The sequence below is a fragment of the Dermacentor variabilis genome, chromosome 1, assembly GCF_050947875.1.
Source record: "Dermacentor variabilis isolate Ectoservices chromosome 1, ASM5094787v1, whole genome shotgun sequence".
Taxonomy (NCBI): Eukaryota; Metazoa; Arthropoda; class Arachnida; order Ixodida; family Ixodidae; genus Dermacentor; species Dermacentor variabilis.
This window is the reverse complement of record NC_134568.1, coordinates 193,266,635-193,285,019: the sequence shown is the minus strand read 5'-3', so window position 1 is coordinate 193,285,019 and position 18,385 is coordinate 193,266,635. Positions and strand designations below refer to the sequence as shown.

The window sequence follows — 18,385 nt, the reverse complement described above, 5'->3', positions numbered from 1 at the left end:
TACTATCATTTAATCTATTACATTATCAGTAGACACTTGCTTGTGAAAAAGAGTTTTTAAAAAAGCGAGAGAAAAAAAGAGCGTATAAAGGTGGCGTCCGTCCCGTAAATAAATTGTTTTTGGAAGTTAGCGCCTGTGTGTGTCTCTGTTTTCTCTTCTACGTCCTTGCGCTATTTGTGCTAAAGGAAAAAAAACTGCAAAAGATCGTGTAGAGTTCGCGGAGTCGTGATATGCCACGGAAGCCACTCGGCGGACGTTCTTCGCTGGGCTGTATTGTCCGATAACATGTAGCAGGAAATGTGACATGTGACTCAGGAAGCCGGGCATCTCCCATGCAGAGACATGGAGGCCAAATATGGCCATCTTCCGAGCTCATATCCGAGTTTGCGGGGTATTACCCCATCTGGCTCAGTTCTTTCGAGCCGCAATGTCTGTACAGCGCGACGAGCGTCAGCCACGCTTCACTGTGCCTCACAGCATAGCGTATCGAGGTTCGTGAAAGGCGGTGAAATGTGCGCAGTGCCTGTCCTTGAATTTTATTTTTGCTCTGTTATATTGCATTTGTGTATTTGTTCTAATTCTAATGCTTATACTAAGCTGCTTTCTGTATTTACCTCCCTGAAAATAATAACCAAGGGTCCCATTGCAGCCTCAGACTTTAGGATCTTCGTCTGTGTTTAGGTGTTTGCAACTGACTAATCTGAATAAATAGTAAGCTGTACATGTTTTTGTTGTAATTCTGGTGGAGAGACAGTCCCTCGCTCGCTCGCTTCTGCCTTCACAGTTCCCGTATTTTATTTGCTGCAATATTATGTACTATGAAACAAATCATTCGGATTTAGTTCGAACATTAATTTTCGAAGAGGACCTCATTCATTCTAAACAAATTGAGGGGCTTTCTCTTTAAACTTTTACAAAAAAACAAGAATCGCTGCTTTATTTCTTTCTTTATTTATCTATCAGGTAATGTTATAGCCTGTGACTGAACATATGCTATGAACTGAATGACGAACTCTTCAGCGTGCGTGCGTGCGTGCATTCTCCTTCTAGGCACCATCAGTGCCCTTTGTTCTCCTTTCCCCAGAGCAGGCTGCCAACCGAACTCAGCCGGGTCAACATCCGTAACTTTCCCTATTCACCCCTCCATTCTCTCCAAAAATTTTTTTAGAGCGCAGCTCTTAGGCGCCCGTTCCTGCGTTGAGCGTGGGCGTCGGCGTTCCTCGGCGTAACGCAGTGAACGAGCACAGCAAAGGCTGAAAGGGCGAACGCAGAGCACAGCGGGGGACGACAGATGGCGATAGCGAACAGAGCGCGAGGAGGTAAGCGGAGGAGGAGACTACAGTGAAAGCTGGAGGCAGAAAGCAGAGGAGAAGAGTATCGCGAAAGGGTGAGGAAGAAAGCAGAGTGTTGCACGAGACAACGAGAAGGCGCCATAGTAGCGAGCGCCTTACTGCGCCGATGTCGTCATTACTAAGGCATGCTGCGAGCGCTGGGCGAGCGCGTCCACCGATACCATATATGGAAACAAAGTACTTCAGAACCACATCGCATGCGCTACTTCGCCCGTGCCGCCACCATTAGAGAATGCGCACGAGAATGCGCTCCGCGCGAGACACGCATTCCACTGCTCGCGCTTTCTTTCTAAACAATGAGCGACGCAACCGATGGAATTCAAAACACCTAAACAGCTGCGCTGAAATTTCACATTAGAGAGCATCATAATAGTCGGTGAAATATTTCTTTTCGATACTGTGGCTTCATAACACTCATTAAACGGAACCTACTACGGCTACAATGATGAACTGCGGGAGCAAATTAGTGCAATGGCCCTTAGTGCAGCTGGAATATCCCTATAAGAATGGCTCGGCATATTCTATAATTTTCATTCGCTCTTCGTACTTAGCCAGTGGTACGAGCGGCGCTCCACTTACGTCACAACTAGAATTGGCCTCTCGCGAACGGTTGATGATATGAAAAAGATAGAGCTGGGCGAATGATATCTTTATAGTGTCCTATGTCTTGCTCTGTAAAACGCAGGGTAATTGTTGTGGCAAACTGTTGAACTGGCGAGAAGGCCCAAAACACCAAAAAAGCCCGATGGCTTTCACTTCAACATGCTGCGACTTCTCCACGACAGCGCATGCGAATCCACGATTTGGTTATCATGGAAAACAATTGAGAACAAGCACAATGCGTGCGTTCTGATACTCGCCGCACGCGTCAGCGTGGCACGGGTAGGAATCAATTATCCAGACGTACAGTGCGTTGGGCCCCACGTCGGCTCTAAAGATCGCGACGTGGACGGGTCTTGTGCCTCTTCGCCAAAAAAAGAAAGTCTTGTGCATCTTCTTTGCTTAGACATGTAGACCAGGGCATGAATATTCTGCTGCCCTTCGCACTGAACTACGAAGGCTTCTGTTACACCCTGAGCATGCGCTGCTAAGCATCTCCCTGTTTGGGCACGTGCATGTGGCAAATGCCACATGTGGCATGCACGTTCACGTGACCTGGATTGGGAAGAATTGGGGACAAGAGTTAATGGAGAATACCTTAGTAACTTGCGATTCGCTGATGACATTGCCTTGCTTAGTAACTCAGGGGACCAATTGCAATGCATGCAGGTCTGAAAATTAATCTGCAGAAAACTAAAGGAATGCTTAATAGTCTCGGAAGAGAACAGCAGTTTACGATAGGTAGCGAGGCACAGGAAGTGGTAAGGGAATACATCTACTTAGGGCAGGTAGTCACCACGGATCAAGATCATGTGACTGAAATAACCAGAAGAATAAGAATGGGCAGGGGTGCGTTTCGAAGGCATTCTGAAATCATGAACAGCAGGTTGCCATTATCCCTCAAGAGAAAAGTGTATAACAGCTGTGTCTTACCAGTACTCAAGTAGGGGGCAGAAACCTGGAGGCTTACGAAAAGGGTCCTGCTTAAATTGCAAGTTAGTAAGATATTCTCCATTAACTGTTATCCCCAATTCTTCCCAATCCAGGCCTCTGAATACCTCCTGTAAACACGCTTTGAATAGCATTGGAGAGATCGTACCTCCCTGCATGACGCCTTTCTTTATTGGGATTTTCTTGCTTTCTTTATGGAGGACTACGGTGGCTGTGGAGCCGCTACAGATATCTTTCAGTATTTTTATATACGGCTCATCTACACCCTGATTCCGTAATGCCTCCATGACTGCTGAGGTTTCGACAGAACCAAACGCTTTCTCGTAATCAATGAAAGCTATATAAAGGGTTGGTTATATTCCGCACATTTCTCTATCACCTGATTGATAGTGTGAATATGGTCTATTGTTGAGTAGCCTTTACGGAATCCTGCCTGGTCCTTTGGTTGACAGAAGTCTAAGGTGTTCCTGATTCTATTTGCGATTACCTTAGTAAATACTTTGTAGGCAACGGACAGTACACTGATCGGTCTATAATTTTTCAAGTCTTTGGCGTCCCCTTTCTGATGATTAGGATTATGTTAGCGTTCTTCCAAGATTCCGGTACGCTCGAGGTCATGAGGCATTGCGTATACAGTGTTGCCAGTTTCTCTAGAACAATCTGCCCACCCTCCTTCAACAAATCTGCTGTTACTTGATCCTCCCCAGCTGCCTTCCCCCTTTGCATAGCTCCCAAGGCTTTCTTTACTTCTTCCGGCGTTACCTGTGGGATTTCGAATTCCTCTAGACTATTCTCTCTTCCATTATCCTCGTGGGTGCCACTGGTACTGTATAAATCTCTATAGACCTCCTCAGCCACTTGAACTATCTCATCCATATTAGTAATGATGTTGCCGGCTTTGTCTCTTAACGCATACATCTGATTCTTGCCAATTCCTAGTTTCTTCTTCACTGCTTTTAGGCTTCCTCCGTTCCTGAGAGCATGTTCAATTCAATCCATATCATACTTCCTTATGTCAGCTGTCTTACGCTTATTGATTAACTTCGAAAGTTCTGCCAGTTCTATTCTAGCTGTAGGGTTAGAGGCTTTCATTCATTGGCGTTTCTTGATCAGATCTTTCGTCGATGCCCACAAGGTTGTCGTTCATTGCTTCAACACTAAGGTCCTCTTCCTGAGTTAAAGCCGAATACCTGTTCTGTAGCTTGATCCGAAATTCCTCTAGTTTCCCTCTTACCGCTAACTCATTTATTGGCTTCTTATGTACCAGTTTCTTCCGTTCTCTCCTCAAGTCTAGGCTAATTCGAGTTCTTGCCATCCTATGGTCACTGCAGCGCACCTTGCAGAGCACGTCAACATCTTGTATGATGTCAGGGTTAGCGCAGAGTATGAAGTCTATTTCATTTCTAGTCTCACCATTCGGGCTCATCTACGTCCACTTTCGGCTATCCCGCTTGCGGAAGAAGGTATTTATTATCCGCATATTATTCTGTTCCGCAAACTCTACTAATAACTCTCCCCTGCTATTCCTAGTGCCTATGCCATATTCCCCCACTATTTTGTCTCAAGCCTGCTTTTTACCTACTTTGGCATTGAAGTCGCCCATCAGTATAGTGTATTTTGTTTTCACTCTACCAATCGCCGATTCCACGTCTTCATAGAAGCTTTCGACTTCCTGGTCATCATGACTGGATGTAGGGGCGTAGACCTGTACAACCTTCATTTTGTACCTCTTATGAGGTACAAAATGATTTTGACCACCAAAAGATCTTTAATGTGCCCCCAATGCACGGAACATGGGCATTTTTGCATTCCGCTCCCATCGAAATACGGCAGCCGCGGCGGAGATTTGATTCCGCAGCCTCGTGCTTAGCAACGGAACACCATAGCCGCTAAGCCACCTTGGCGAGTTTAACTGTTTGTTCTTGCGGCCTTCGATTTCTATGGCAAGCGGCAGCACATTCGGCTTGGTTATACTTTCTTTGGTTCCGTTCAAGTGCGGGCTCCGCATCGTTGCAGTTCGAGTCAGAGCGCGATAGGGACCAACCGAAACTACCATTAGCCGTCGCTCTCAAAGCGCACGATGACAAACGAATGCAACCATCGAGAACTTAGGCTTGACCATCTTCAGATTCGTTTTTGTTTTTTTCACCCAGAAGCTTGATACGCTGAGTGGTGACGGCAGCCGTTTTCTACTAAGAGACATGAGGGCTCCACAAGAAGTCTCTAATTTCCTGGTTACAAAACGTGAGATGGCACTGGCTTGCCGGTGAACGTCCCCAATGCGTATTGTTGTGGCAGTGTCCTGCCACTTAGTTTGCAGAGGTACAACATAGGGGCCACAGCTTTTTGAAGCCTGGCACAGACCGAGCTTACCGCTTTTGCACATATGGCCTAAATACTACAACAAATAAGATTTCAAAATACTACAATTTTTTAAATAAATACTACAACAAATAAACAGTTCAACCATACAACACACGTACTGGGGTGCTATGCAGGATGCGCCGAGTTTCTCGTTCCCCCGAGTTTTACCCGAGTTTGCTTGACGGCAATCAGTGAACGGAAATAGCGCGGGACGCGCAAAAGCTACAGGCAAAAAAATGTGTAGACAAAAAGCAGCGTATGACAACATGTGCGCACCCTGCGCGCCACTCTGCTTCCGCGTTTCAAGCGCAGAAGGCTGCACAACGAAACGCGCCAGCGCCGCGAATTGTTATCAACGGATTATCGCCACTTAGCAATACCGAGACTGTCCCGCTGTCTGTCTGCACACTTGGCGTGGGCCGCTTGCCACGCCTTTCCTGGGCGCGTCAGGGGCGTGCCTCCTCTTTCGGGCACTGTCTTTCTATCCTCCATCGAATGCGAACAGGGTACATGCGGCGCATTCTTGCACCTACACTTTCACTCAAACGAATACGTTAAAATACAACAAATCAAATAAAGAAAATATTTATTTCAAGTATTTGTTTTTCGTTTTGAGTGCTAGGAATTTCTGATGAGAAACGGAGATCGAGCAAATTATTAAATTTTGCACTTCTTGCCGAGAGTGGCGACAGTGAGGCGAAAGCTTAGAACCGGATACATTGAACAGGGTGGCACGCACGAGGGAGTTATACGGTGAGAAGTCGCCTAGGGGCATTGCAGTGCTATTCTCAATAATAGACGAAGAGGGGAAGTACAGCCTCGGAAGTGATTATAAGCGTATTAGTCTACAGTTGGGAGCCCTGCTCAAAAGAGAAATGCAGGGAAGTCAAAAAGAGTACGCAAAATTAAATGACGAAAAAATAGCGCAAATAGCGGCCGGCATAGAGGAAGCAATAGAGAAACTTCACATGGAAAGGTGGGATTATAATCAGTTAGAACTGCTCATTAGTACAAAAATAAAAGAAGTAAAAGGAGTGAACCGCTGGAGGGGAAAGGGGAAGCCACGAGGTTGGTGGAATAAGGAAATTAGGGAGGCCATCGAACAACGACGGTTGGCATCTCGGGAACACAGAGAAGCAAAGAGGGCGCAGTTATGTGAAGAGGAAATAGGCCAAAAATAAAGCAGTCCTCTGATCGCTGGCTGGCTGAAGTTCGCGATGCAACTAATACAGGGGGGGTCAAGAAAATTCTGGAACCATATAGGCTGGCTGGGTAAAGCGAATCACAGAAAGCAAGAACAGATTCACGATGCCGAAGGAAATTGTTTAGAGGGAGATGACGCTGTGAACTACATCGGTTCAGTTATATCAGAGTCATTTAGGAAAGACGATAGCGTAATCGCCCCAAATGAGGGAGCAACACAGGATAGCATAATAGAAAACAGCTTAGAACTGACCAATCTTAACTGGAAAAAGGCGGAAGCAAATGTTCCAAAAGGCACGTCCGCGGGAATAGACGAAATTCCTATCAAGTTAATTAATGAACTTGGCCCAAGAAGAAAGGAAACGCTGATAAAAGCATTGGAGGCAGTCATAACAAATAAGCAAATTCCGCACATCTGGAAACTGAGTAAAATGAATTTGATTTATAAAGGGAAAGGTGATAAGAAAGGACATAAAATCCTTCCGACCAATTACGATAACATCAGTTATATATAGGCTGGCGATGCAGGCGGTGAAATTAAAATTGCAGTCATGGGTAGAAACTAATAGAATACTCGGAGAACTTCAGAACGGGTTCAGAAGTGGTAGGCGCTTAGATGATAGCCTGTTCGTGCTTACCCAGTGCATAGAAATAGCTAAGGCGGAAAATATACCTCTGTATTTAGCCTGCCTGGACATAAGCGGCGCATACGACAACGTGAAAAGGGAACTCCTGTGGAACATATTAAAAGGTGAAGGTATCGGTCATGAGGTAATTGATTTTCTACAGGAAATATATCGAGAAAATAATGTTGAAATAACATGGGAAGGAATTAAGAGTACGACAACTGTCGAGGTACACAAAGGATTAAGGCAAGGCTGTCCTCTATCACCCCTGCTGTTCATGCTTTATATGATAAGCATAGAATGAAGGTTACAACGAAGCAATCTAGGGTATAATCTACCGTACAGATTAGGCGGAAAGGTTGTTGAGCAACGACTAGCGGGTTTAATGTATGCGGACGATATTGTACAACTCTGGTCAATTACTGTGGAGACGAAGGAGACAGTTTAGGTTTCAGTGTTAGTGCAGCTAAGTCCGGTGGGATGTTTTTATACGATACAGCTGATCAGAAGCTTGCAATACAAGACATCAGTGCGCTGGCTTTGTGACGAGCTAGGCGAAGACTCTCGTCTGCGGAGACAGCGTGGCGGGCTTCATTCGCTCACCGTCGTAGAGCAAGTCCTCTGCGCCTTCCGTTTCTACGGGACTGGATGTCTTCAGGGAAGCGTCGGCTCCGAGCGTTACATTGGACGTCATCAAACTACTGTTAACCGCTGCGTGAGAGATTTGTCTGACGCTCTTATCCATGCGGCAGTGCGTAAGCGGTGGCTAGCTTTCCCGAAGACTGCGGCTGAGCGGGCATATATAAAAGAATGCTTCCTACTTCGCGGGAACATTACGAACGTAGTCGGGTGTGTCGACGGAAAGTACGTAGGAATTAAGGCGCCTTCAATGTCAGCGTTACTGTGATTAGCATTGAAGCAATGTCTAGACACGCCATATTGCCAAATTTGTCACTTCTGTATAGCCGACTTAAATTTTGTGTTACCGTCATCTCGCATGCGGCTGCCTATCATACTGACTTTTTCGCTCGTTGCTGACTTTTTGCCGATTGTTCTACTTGTCTGTCAGGGTGCCTTCCAAATGGCTCACTTGCTTGGGAAAGAGGTTAATTAAGTATAAACAAATAAATGGATATCACAAATTATGTGAAGTAACCTGTGAATGCTAACCTCATAAAGAACTTAGGGTACTTCATTGGTGAAGTTACTTAGTATGCATAATGCTGAATTTTGGTCATGCGTCATCCAATGGCTGCACATGAAACAGCGAGGCATTGAACAATTTATTGCAGCGCAAGATGTGGATGTTGCGCCAAGCCGGTTGTGCATATGCATTAGTGGTGAAATGAAAATGCATTGAGAATCTTAGTGTGCTGGCTTGCATGAAGAAAATACTTCAGATTATTTGCTCTGTTCACTGTTGATGCATGTGCCAGAGGTTCAGTGTATCTTCTTTTTTTTTGGGGGGGAGGGGGGCAGTGTTATTCTAGATGGATAAATCATATATTTTCGTCTCATAACGGTGCTCTAATTCTTAACCAGTATAACAATGCAGATCCAATACTCTGCAGAACTGGGTGTGCGTGAAGATGTCATGAACCCCCAAGGCAAAATTACATATCGGGAGAAATGTGGTGCAGATGCCAATGAAACGTGGAGCTTTAACCCGCCATGATAAAAATAAAAATTGCAGAGCAAATAGACATTTTGTACAGCTTTAGAGCAATGATTACACAAAACGTGATATGCTCAAACGAGTAAAAGCTTGCCGCAATGCCAAAGTAGGATGAGCGACATGCAGCATATTTTGGCATTGAACATGTCTTGTAACCGCTATTTTTATTGTAAGCGTTGCTGTCACACCTTTCCCTCCGGCACTCACTCCCTTTACTGAAACGTGGTACTGTCTTTTCATTGGTGTCATGGTGATGTTGGTAACGGCAGCAGTAAGGCTGGTTAATGATTGCCCCTTTGATTCCTGCGAGTTTAGTGGTAAAGAATATGGCCCGTGCATACACCTGTGCTCCAAAATTTAACACTTGTGATTTTTGGAAAGCTAAATTGTGTTGGCACATTTCAAAGATGTGCGCTATTGTGGCCTAATAACTAGAGCATTGGTGAGGTTGAAGACTGGGTGTATTGGTATAGAAGCTTGAAGTTGAATTGCACAACAATTCGACGGGACACAAAGAAAAGAAATACACACAGCAGAACGCTCCGCTGTGTGTGTTACTCTTAGTCGAATTGTCGTGCGATCCATCTTCAAATAGAGCATTGGGCTTCTTTGGTGCAGGACCGAGAAAGTGTGAGCTATTCGACAACATGCCAGTGCCTTGCCACACAATTATGGAAGTCTGAAGGTTTGCAAACAAAGCTTTCCTTTCAAATCCACCTGCTCATGTAATACAAGCTCTGATTGAAAGAACCGCCATACAAAAATAAAGGTGAAATCAATGGCCTGTGAAAAGTGTAATTTGTATATTGACACTGTTGAAATAACAGGTGCCCTATCGGCCTCAAAATTGTACTGGACAGAGCAGTTTGTTTCCTATGTGAAACACAAGCTTCCATTACATGCTGTGCAGATAACCAAGCTCAGTTTGTTTTGACGTGGTAGACAACATTCACTGTAGTCTGTTTTTGATTCTAAAGAAGTGCCAAACACCACCTCTTTTTCAATATTTGGCGAGACCTTTTTACAGCCCCTCATAATGGAAGTGTGGCCAGCCAGCTTTGCTTGGATGCCTTTACAGATTTCTGTTCCTGATCATTGTGTGCTATCAAGTTGCTAAAGTCTATGCAACTGGTGCAAGGCATTACGTGATTCTATAGTCGGATACAACTTTAGGAGGCCGCGGAATCTGCACTTTGAAGGCAGGCGAACACAAGCCTGCACCAATGGGCACGCACTCTAGACTGACGTCGTGCCGCCGGAGGCACTAATACCCGCTTGCTGGAGAGGGACTATTTCTTTAGACGTGGAGGCAATCGGCTGTTGCGCTTTGGTTATCTGGGCGGGGCCTGTCCTGTCTTCTGAAGTTGTATCCGACTGTAGAGGATGCCGCTTTTCATACAACACAAAAGGACAAAGTGTACAATTATTTGGCCTATGAAATGGATACATCAGAAGTGAGCTATGCAAGGGCTTAAGCTGTGTGAAAATTAGTACATGCAAATATATGACGTTGTTAAAAAATATGTGGTATGGAACATTCACGTAATGGCATGTTTGAATCGGGGAGTGTTGCAGTCATATGCACATTCTATAGGTGATAGCATTATTAAGCCCCTGCTGTTTCCTGTCTTTTCATTGTGAATTACACACACCGTTCACCTTGTGGCTAATCAGCACGCACTGTATTCTTGCACAAAGAAAGAACAAACAGCACAATGACGTGTATGCTGCATTAGTGTATTTTTCATTTACATGGTCCAAGAGTGGCCCAACCCGCCGTGGTTTCTCAGTGGCTGTGGTGTTAGGCTGCTGAGCACGAGGTCGCGGGATCGAATACCGGCCATGGCGGCCGCATTTCGATGGAGGCGAAATGCGACAACACCCGTGTACTTAGATTTAGGTGCACGCTAAAGATCCCCAGGTTGTAGAAATTTCCGGAGTCCTCTACTACGGTGGGCCTCATAATCAGAAAGTGGTTTTGGCACGTAAAACATCATAATTTTTTTAAGAGTGGCACAGTTTGTCTTACGTTTTTGCCTATTTTGAAGAGACACCAAGCGCATGTTACAAGTGTCCTCATATGCACGGCACAATGTTTACTGCAATAATTTTATTCATGTTCTTGAATAATAAACAAAATAATAAACTGAAAGCTCCTTTACAAGGTGTCTTCTGGGGGGCTCGACTGGAGAGCAGTGAGGGCACCGATACTACTGTTGCAGAGCAGCCCCCTGTACCTCTGTCACACTCTCAAGAGCACGTGCCTGGCGCTTGCCTTCTGCCACCAGGTGGTTGAGTGCCTGCAGCAGCAGAATGTTTTGCTGCAAAAATAAGTGGATTATTGGAATGAATCAACCGCATACAAACCATTATTTACTAAGAAAAATGCTCGTTCCACTATTGGTACTAAGTGCCCTTAACTGAGGAAGCGTTTAGTGTAGTTTGCCTAATAAAACGATGTGTTGGGACAACGTTGCTTTATTTTTCATAACTGGGGCTGTCTTTTTCAGAGCCAATTGTCATGTTGATTAGTGTGCCAGCAGCTGAGGTGTCCCCGCACCTCCACGAGTCGCTACTGTCAGCACCACAAACCTATTTCTGTTCACTGCAAAACAAATGCCTCTCCCTACAATCCCGTCGTATACGAGCTGATTGCATCCTATGCCTACAAACATATTTTCGCCCCATTACGCAATTTTATACCATCCTCAGCTGCAGTTCTCTCTCCTTGACATCCATTCTGTCACGCTTATGTAATCACCTGTTATGAATTGGCAACAAGTGATTGAAGACGTGCATGGCCTGCCTGCCGATTCCATTTTTTTTTTCTTAATCTCAACTAGCATTTCAGTTGCCACTGTTTACTACGCCACTGTCTTCCTGCCTTAATATTATCCCCAACAATTTTTGTTACTTCGCTTTCAGCACAGTCCTCGACTTCTCAAGTTTCTTTGTTAACCTCCAGGTTTATGTCCCATATTGCATAACCGGTAGAATGCAATGATTCTAAACTTCTTTCAAGGATATCGGTAACGTGGAGATCATGATTCGGTAATGCCTTCCATGTGCTGTTCAACCCATGAAATTTTTGTATAAGTTTCCTGCTTTATATCAGTACCTGCTATTGATATTTCACCTGGATAAAGATACTCTTCAACAGATTCTGCGGGCTTAATGTCACTCATGAATTTCTGTTGTTTCACCAAGTTAGTGAGGGTTTCCTTCATCTTTTCCATATTTTCGCGGGCCCACGTGCATGTAAAAGCACGAACACTCATTGGTTCTCAATGCCTTTTTTAAACTGCTGGACATTCAGTTCGTTACTACGAAAGTGACTTAATCCGTGCACTATTATTATGCTAAATATGAAACAGTAGAAATATACTTATCTGCAATTTGTCAATGTTTCCTTCACTGTGTTGGTAGCGAGATCCATCCTCGGCACCACCTCCTTGTCGCATCGTAGCTATATAGGCTGTCTTCCTTTTGCACACACTATGTAATATTCGTGACGCTCGCAGTCACGCAGAGTGGAGGAACTCCGCGCACTCGCAGAAGCAGCACCGGAAAAATTGTTTCTTCGGCGTTGCGCCGTGAACAGTAGGTGCGCGTTGCGATCTGTAAAATCACCGAAGCTATTGGCAGTCTTACGGGGTGCACGGAAAGTTTGCTCACGGAGGAACAGAACTATCCAAGCAATAGCGGTCATCGCCGAGCCTGATCACTACGTCGCGCACTGCAAGCTCGTTGTACGAGTTTGTTTACACTGGGCCTCTTCGATGTTTAAGCCGCCATGCTCGCCTAGTGAATTGATGTGATGACGCCACCACAGCGTTCCCTCGTGGTATGATGCGAAGCGTATTAAATTACAAATTAGTCCAATACACATTCAGTGTACATCTTGTAAGCTTTAAAATGCTTCTAAACCACGTTAAAGTAACTAATAATATTGTACTAAATGCATTTGTTTTATAACTTGCTTGTGCATGTAATGCACTCGGTGGAACGACAAACAAGTGAAAGAAGGCAGAACCATGCACCGACGATGTGATCACGTGAGCCCCAGTTTGTCGACCGCCCAGAAGGCAACGCCCAAGGAATGATAGCCACCCAAAGTGAATCTAGATAAACCAATGAAACTGGAGGCTTGTCGAAAGATAAACTGTGTCTCGGTACCATTTGTGCTTTCATCTTGGGGTGTCGCCAGAGCTCGTGAAGGTCCCGAGTTTCGCCAAACTCGACGCATCCTGCATAGCACCCCTGATCTAAAAATGGCTGGTCTTATCCGTAAAGTTGAGATTCGTTCTTGCCACTTTAGACAAGCCGTGAAAGTCTAATATACACTGCGACGACGAATGCAAGTTGTTTTCTTTGAAAGTAAAGCGAGAACAACTGTGAAGCTGAGAACCGATACGGTTTCAAAAAATTCAAGAAAGAAGCATCAAAGGTTTTGAGTGCAGCCGCCTCTGCGACCCTCCCGAAATGTTGATGTATTGCACTTGTGTTGCAGACGCCGATAAGAAATGCACTATAACAGCAGAAAGACGTTAGCTCCCAGCAGTTACGGCGGCTCCTCCTGGCACTTCACCGCAAGAGAGGCCTCACCATGGCGTTCTGGGCTACGCTTCTCCTGACTCTCACTTTGATGGTCGGTTCACGTGCACAGTTTGCGTAAGTTAATCAGATTTTACTAATTACGAGAGAACGGTGTACTTCATTCGTTAGCCATATGTAAAATGAAAAATCTGCAGCATTTTTATTTACACCTCAAAGAATTTTCAGACGAGTGGACGTTTCTCACACAAATAATAGAGAGGTTTAGAATGCGGCTCCAAACATCTGGGGCTCCAAAGAAATAGCGTCGAAGCTACTGCGCATGCGCGAGATGCTATTTCACTGATTTAGCGGTAGCCCCAAAACCTGCCCCAAAACCTGCTCCAAAATATTTGTGCCGACAAACCTAGCGGCACCCATCGAAGCGACGGCTCTAACCTAGCACCAAGCCAGGCACGTACCCAGGATTCTCTTTCGGGGGGGCGGGGGTAGATTTACTAGTACAAATGTGAATAGCGCCCACCATTCGCCATAAAGACGCGTAAACCCGCAAAAGAGAAATTAAATAAGGTGAAAGAGCGTAGGTTAGGGCGTGTTGGTATTCCATAACTGAGGTTTTTTAGCGCACGAGAAGGGACGAAAGACAGCGGCGAGACGAGGACACAGCGCTAACTTCCAACAATGGTTTTATTCCACAAATCGGTACACACATATATATAGGTAACACACACAACCGTACGCATGCGCATATGCACTGATTTCTAGTCAAATGAGACAGCAACGAGACATGTGTTATGGAAAGTTAAGATCTTATCAAAGATGAAAGAACGACCATGCATAGCCAAGAAAAATTTTTGTAATTGCAAGATTAAAATGTAATCTCCATCAGGCCACCCTCTGTGTCACGTTTAAAAAAGCGAATTCTTTACTTGAAAGATCTATTGAAGGCGCGCTAACACAAGCGCTCCCTAAACTAGCAATCTTCGCCGCTTTAATAATCTCACGTGTTGTTTGCGCTGGGCTTCTTCCTATCACCGTGCACTGTTTATAAATGGGAGTGCACCCATGCTTTCTGCAGTGAAAAGCCAGATGCCCCACTCCTCCACTTCGCACATTCCACTCCACTTCGCCAGAATGGCCACTGCGTATTATAGTGTCGGAAGGGGGAACTTGGCAAAAGTCCGTAGGGCTTTTCCTTCAACGCAAGTTGAAGTTGCTTGCAGTGAATGATCCTTTTCTGACCAAAAACTCAGAAGAAGTAATAGGGTACCTGAAGACGCATGTAGGCAGCAATTTGAAAGCTTTCTCTATAGATGTAAAAGATCTATATTATTCACTGCCACATGATGAGTTATTAGTATGTGTTCAAGAGGCTATTGATGCTTACGATGAAGTTAAGTTTGTAAACACCATCTGCATATCTACACAGGGTTTTCTTGAACTATTGTCCATGTATCTATGCTCGACGTTCTCGAAGTGGGATGGAAGTGTTTAACTTCAAAAACAAGGGATTTGCATTGGTTCCTGTATTGCGCCAATATTAAGTGACCTTTACCTTGCTCGTGTAAACAGGATACTGGATGCCAAATTAGAAAACTCAAATGTAAAAAAGGTGTATAGGTACGTTGACGACTACCTTGTTCTTCTCGATCCAAGCCCTAGCGGGGAGGTTTGTCTTGATGTCACGCAAATGCTAGATCTTTTCAGCAAGTGTTTACAACCGCTCACTGTCACGCATGAAACGCCACAGGATGGTACTTTGCGATTTCTCGATCTAAGAATGTTTTTTGAGGGACACCAGCTGTGCTGGGCATATGAACCAAGGGCGAAAAAACCGCTACTGCCATTTACATCAGGCCACTCTAAGTTGGTTAAGAGGGGGATTGCAAAGTCCACCCTAATGAATGCTCTTCTCCGCTCGTGTCCTCACAAGTGTTTATCCAGTTTTATGGCGCAAGTAGATCGCCTGAAACAGGCCGGTTTCCCGCAGCACATCATCACAGCTGTGGCCGAAGTTCTCCTTAAGACCACAAAACGCGGACGACAGGATGAAGAGTCTACTTCACCGAAAAATTCGAGAGTGAAGCAGAAACGCGCAATCATACCGTACATCCACGATATCTCGCACAGACTGAAGAAGATTGGCAGTAACGCAAATTTAAGCGTCATCTTTTCAGCGCCAATCAAGCTGTCCAACTTGTGCAAGGCCAGCTACTGTGGTTCTGAGAAGCCCAGTTGCCGGACAAATCACAAGGAACGCTACCTTCATTGCGAGAACAATATCGTTTACGAACTACCCCTGTCGTGCGGCAAAAAATACATCGGCCAAACGGGAAGGTGCCTAAATGTCAGGTTGCGTGAACACGCAAATAATGTGCGAAGTGGAGGAGTGGGGCATCTGGCTTTTCACTACAGAAAGCATGGGTGCACTCCCATTTATAAACAGTGCACGGTGATAGGAAGAAGCCCAGCGCAAACAACACGTGAGATTATTGAAGCGGCGAAGATTGCTAGTTTAGGGAGCGCTTGTGTTAGCGCGCCTTCAATAGATCTTTCAAGTAAAGAATTCGCTTTTTTAAACGTGACACAGAGGGTGGCCTGATGGAGATTACATTTTAATCTTGCAATTACAAAAAATTTTTTGGCTATGCATCGTCGTTCTTTCATCTTTGATAAGATCTTAACTTTCCATAACACATGTCTCGTTGCTGTCTCATTTGACTAGAAATCAGTACATATGCGCATGCGTACGGTTGTGTGTGTTACCTATATATATGTGTGTACCGCTTTGTGGAATAAAACCATTGTTGGAAGTTAGCGCTGTGTCCTCGTCTCGCCACTGTCTTTCGTCCCTTCTCGTGCGCTAAAAAACCTCAGTTATTAAATAAGGTGTATCTCACAGATACGTCTGTGATACACACCTCTCATTTACTTGGCAAACAAGGAACCACATAAAATGGACTCGCGCAGGAAAGAAGCGCAGGAAGAACACTCCCAAGAACAAGTGAACAAGCGAAAGAGTAAAATAAAGATTACTTTCGTAGAATACAACTTAAAAGCACAGCAGTTGGCAATCAAGGCACACAAACGGCGCGGGGTTGCGTTACTCCGCCAGCCACTCGCAAAATCGTCGTAACGCGGCATTTTCAAAATGGAATCGCATTTGATACCTCCAGAGCGTCTACTGTTCTTGAAGAGTCTTTTCATCGGAGGAAGCAATGAGGTGTGCACCAGACATGGGCAAAGTGTATGGAGTCTGAGCATTTCACCCTTCTAAAGTCTACGGTAGAGTTCATTTCAGTGTTGAACCCGTTTTACTCACGGAACTTCACTGCCAACTGAAGTGAAACTTGACAATAAATAGTTGCAGAGAAGCAAGCATTTTATTTCAGTTCCATAAAAGTTAGGTGTTATATTCAGTTTCGTTATTCATTTCAGTTCTTTATTCCCCAGGGGGCGCTTCTGTTCTTCATTATATATATTGGTTCTATATGTTAAATAAACGGCTTTTACTTCGGGACGGCTGGAGTCTGACTTCCACCTTCGGTCAGTACCACATTGGCGACGAAGATGTCGTGAACGTACCCCCAGCCCCGCTGCGCCGTCCGTATCCGCCCACCATGAGCTTCACCGGGCTTGCTCCGCCACCGTTTTTCCTTCCGACGCCCGGCCGTCCCTCATTGCCATGGGAGCAGTGCGAGCAGATGTTCAACGTGTACTTGCTGGCATCCGGAGCCGCCGCATTCAAGCCGGAGCAACGCAAGGCTATTCTTTTGCATCGTTTGGGGGCGGAGGGCCAGCGTATTTATCAGACGCTACATGCAGGGACCAGCGCCGCAGCACCGGCCGCGCCAAGTGCCACAGCACGCGCCTATGACAAGTCTGTCGTGGCCCCTCCTGACGAATACGACTCTGCACTCGCCGCATTACGGCACCAGTTTTCGACGTCGCGCAACGTTATCATCGAGCGTCATCGCTTTCACCGCAGCAGACAACGCACAGGCGAGTCCGTTCATGACTTTGTTGCCGCTCTGCGGGAGCTAGCGTCACATTGTTCGTTTGCCTCGCAAGATGATGCTCTGCGGGACCAATTCGTTGCCGGCGTAGCTTCCACTCGCGTACGTGAGCGGTTACTGCTCGAGGGTTCCACACTTTCATTCGAGAATTCTGTTCGAATTGCACTTCAGTTTGAGCAGGCGGCTGAAGAGCTAAAGGAGCTTTCTGCTTCGGTCGAAGCAATTTCATTGCGGCAGCGTCGAAAACCATCGTCGCATTCTTCGAAAAAAAGGAGTTCACAACCGGCAGCCACCTTAGAGCAGAATTTAACGAGGAGCACGGTCGGCTCACGTGCGCCGCAGTGGAACCGCCCCCCTCAGCGGAACCGAGAACAAAGTAGCCGCTCCGGCTCGCAACATTGTTTCCGAAGTGGCTCGCGCGACCACATCCCGTCAGCGCCGCAGTGCCCAGCGTATGGCAAGACTTGTTCGTTTTGCGGTCGCAAGGGACACTTTCAAAGGGTGTGCAACCGCAAGCTAACCCAAATGCAAGGCCGAGTCCTTGAAGTTGAATTTCATGAAGATGTTTCGTCATCCAGCAGTGCTGAGAAAGTTTTGACTGTGCAACGTTCCGTGCGTAGCGGAATTCATATTCAAGTGCAAGTCGCGAATGTCACTTTGACATTCCTTGTTGATTCAGGGTCGTCTGTTTCAATCCTGGCGGAGCAAGAATTAAGTCGATATTTTCAGAGCGTTCCACTCTGCCTGCTCCGCATGTTAGTCTGTTTGACTACTCTCAACGGCCGATTCCCGTGCTAGGTTGTTTCCAGGCAGAAGTTCGGTTTAAAGGCCGCACAGCATCGCTACGTTTTTATGTTGTTCACCGAGGAACTTGTCTGATCGGCGTTGACGGCATTAAAGCCTTGGATCTTCGCATTGATGGTTCTGCTCTCAAGTGCTTATACACGTCCATTGCTCCGCAGGCGACTGTTGTTGACCCGCTATCCTGTTCGATTTCCACACCATCAAGCACGCAGCCCCGTAACAAAGCTCTTCCGCCAGCCT

General features: G+C 45.7%; 1 protein-coding gene across 1 annotated transcript in view; it reads left to right on the top strand.

Annotated features, from left to right (window-relative positions):
- Positions 1–12,921: 12,921 nt before the first annotated feature.
- The window catches only part of LOC142572607 (lysosomal aspartic protease-like), a 51,754-nt gene continuing 46,290 nt past the window's right edge, over positions 12,922–18,385 (top strand). The window contains exon 1 of the mRNA XM_075681832.1: positions 12,922–13,442. Within this exon, the coding sequence (XP_075537947.1) occupies positions 13,378–13,442 (65 nt within the window). The 5' untranslated portion in view covers positions 12,922–13,377. The remainder of the gene's footprint in view (positions 13,443–18,385) is intronic.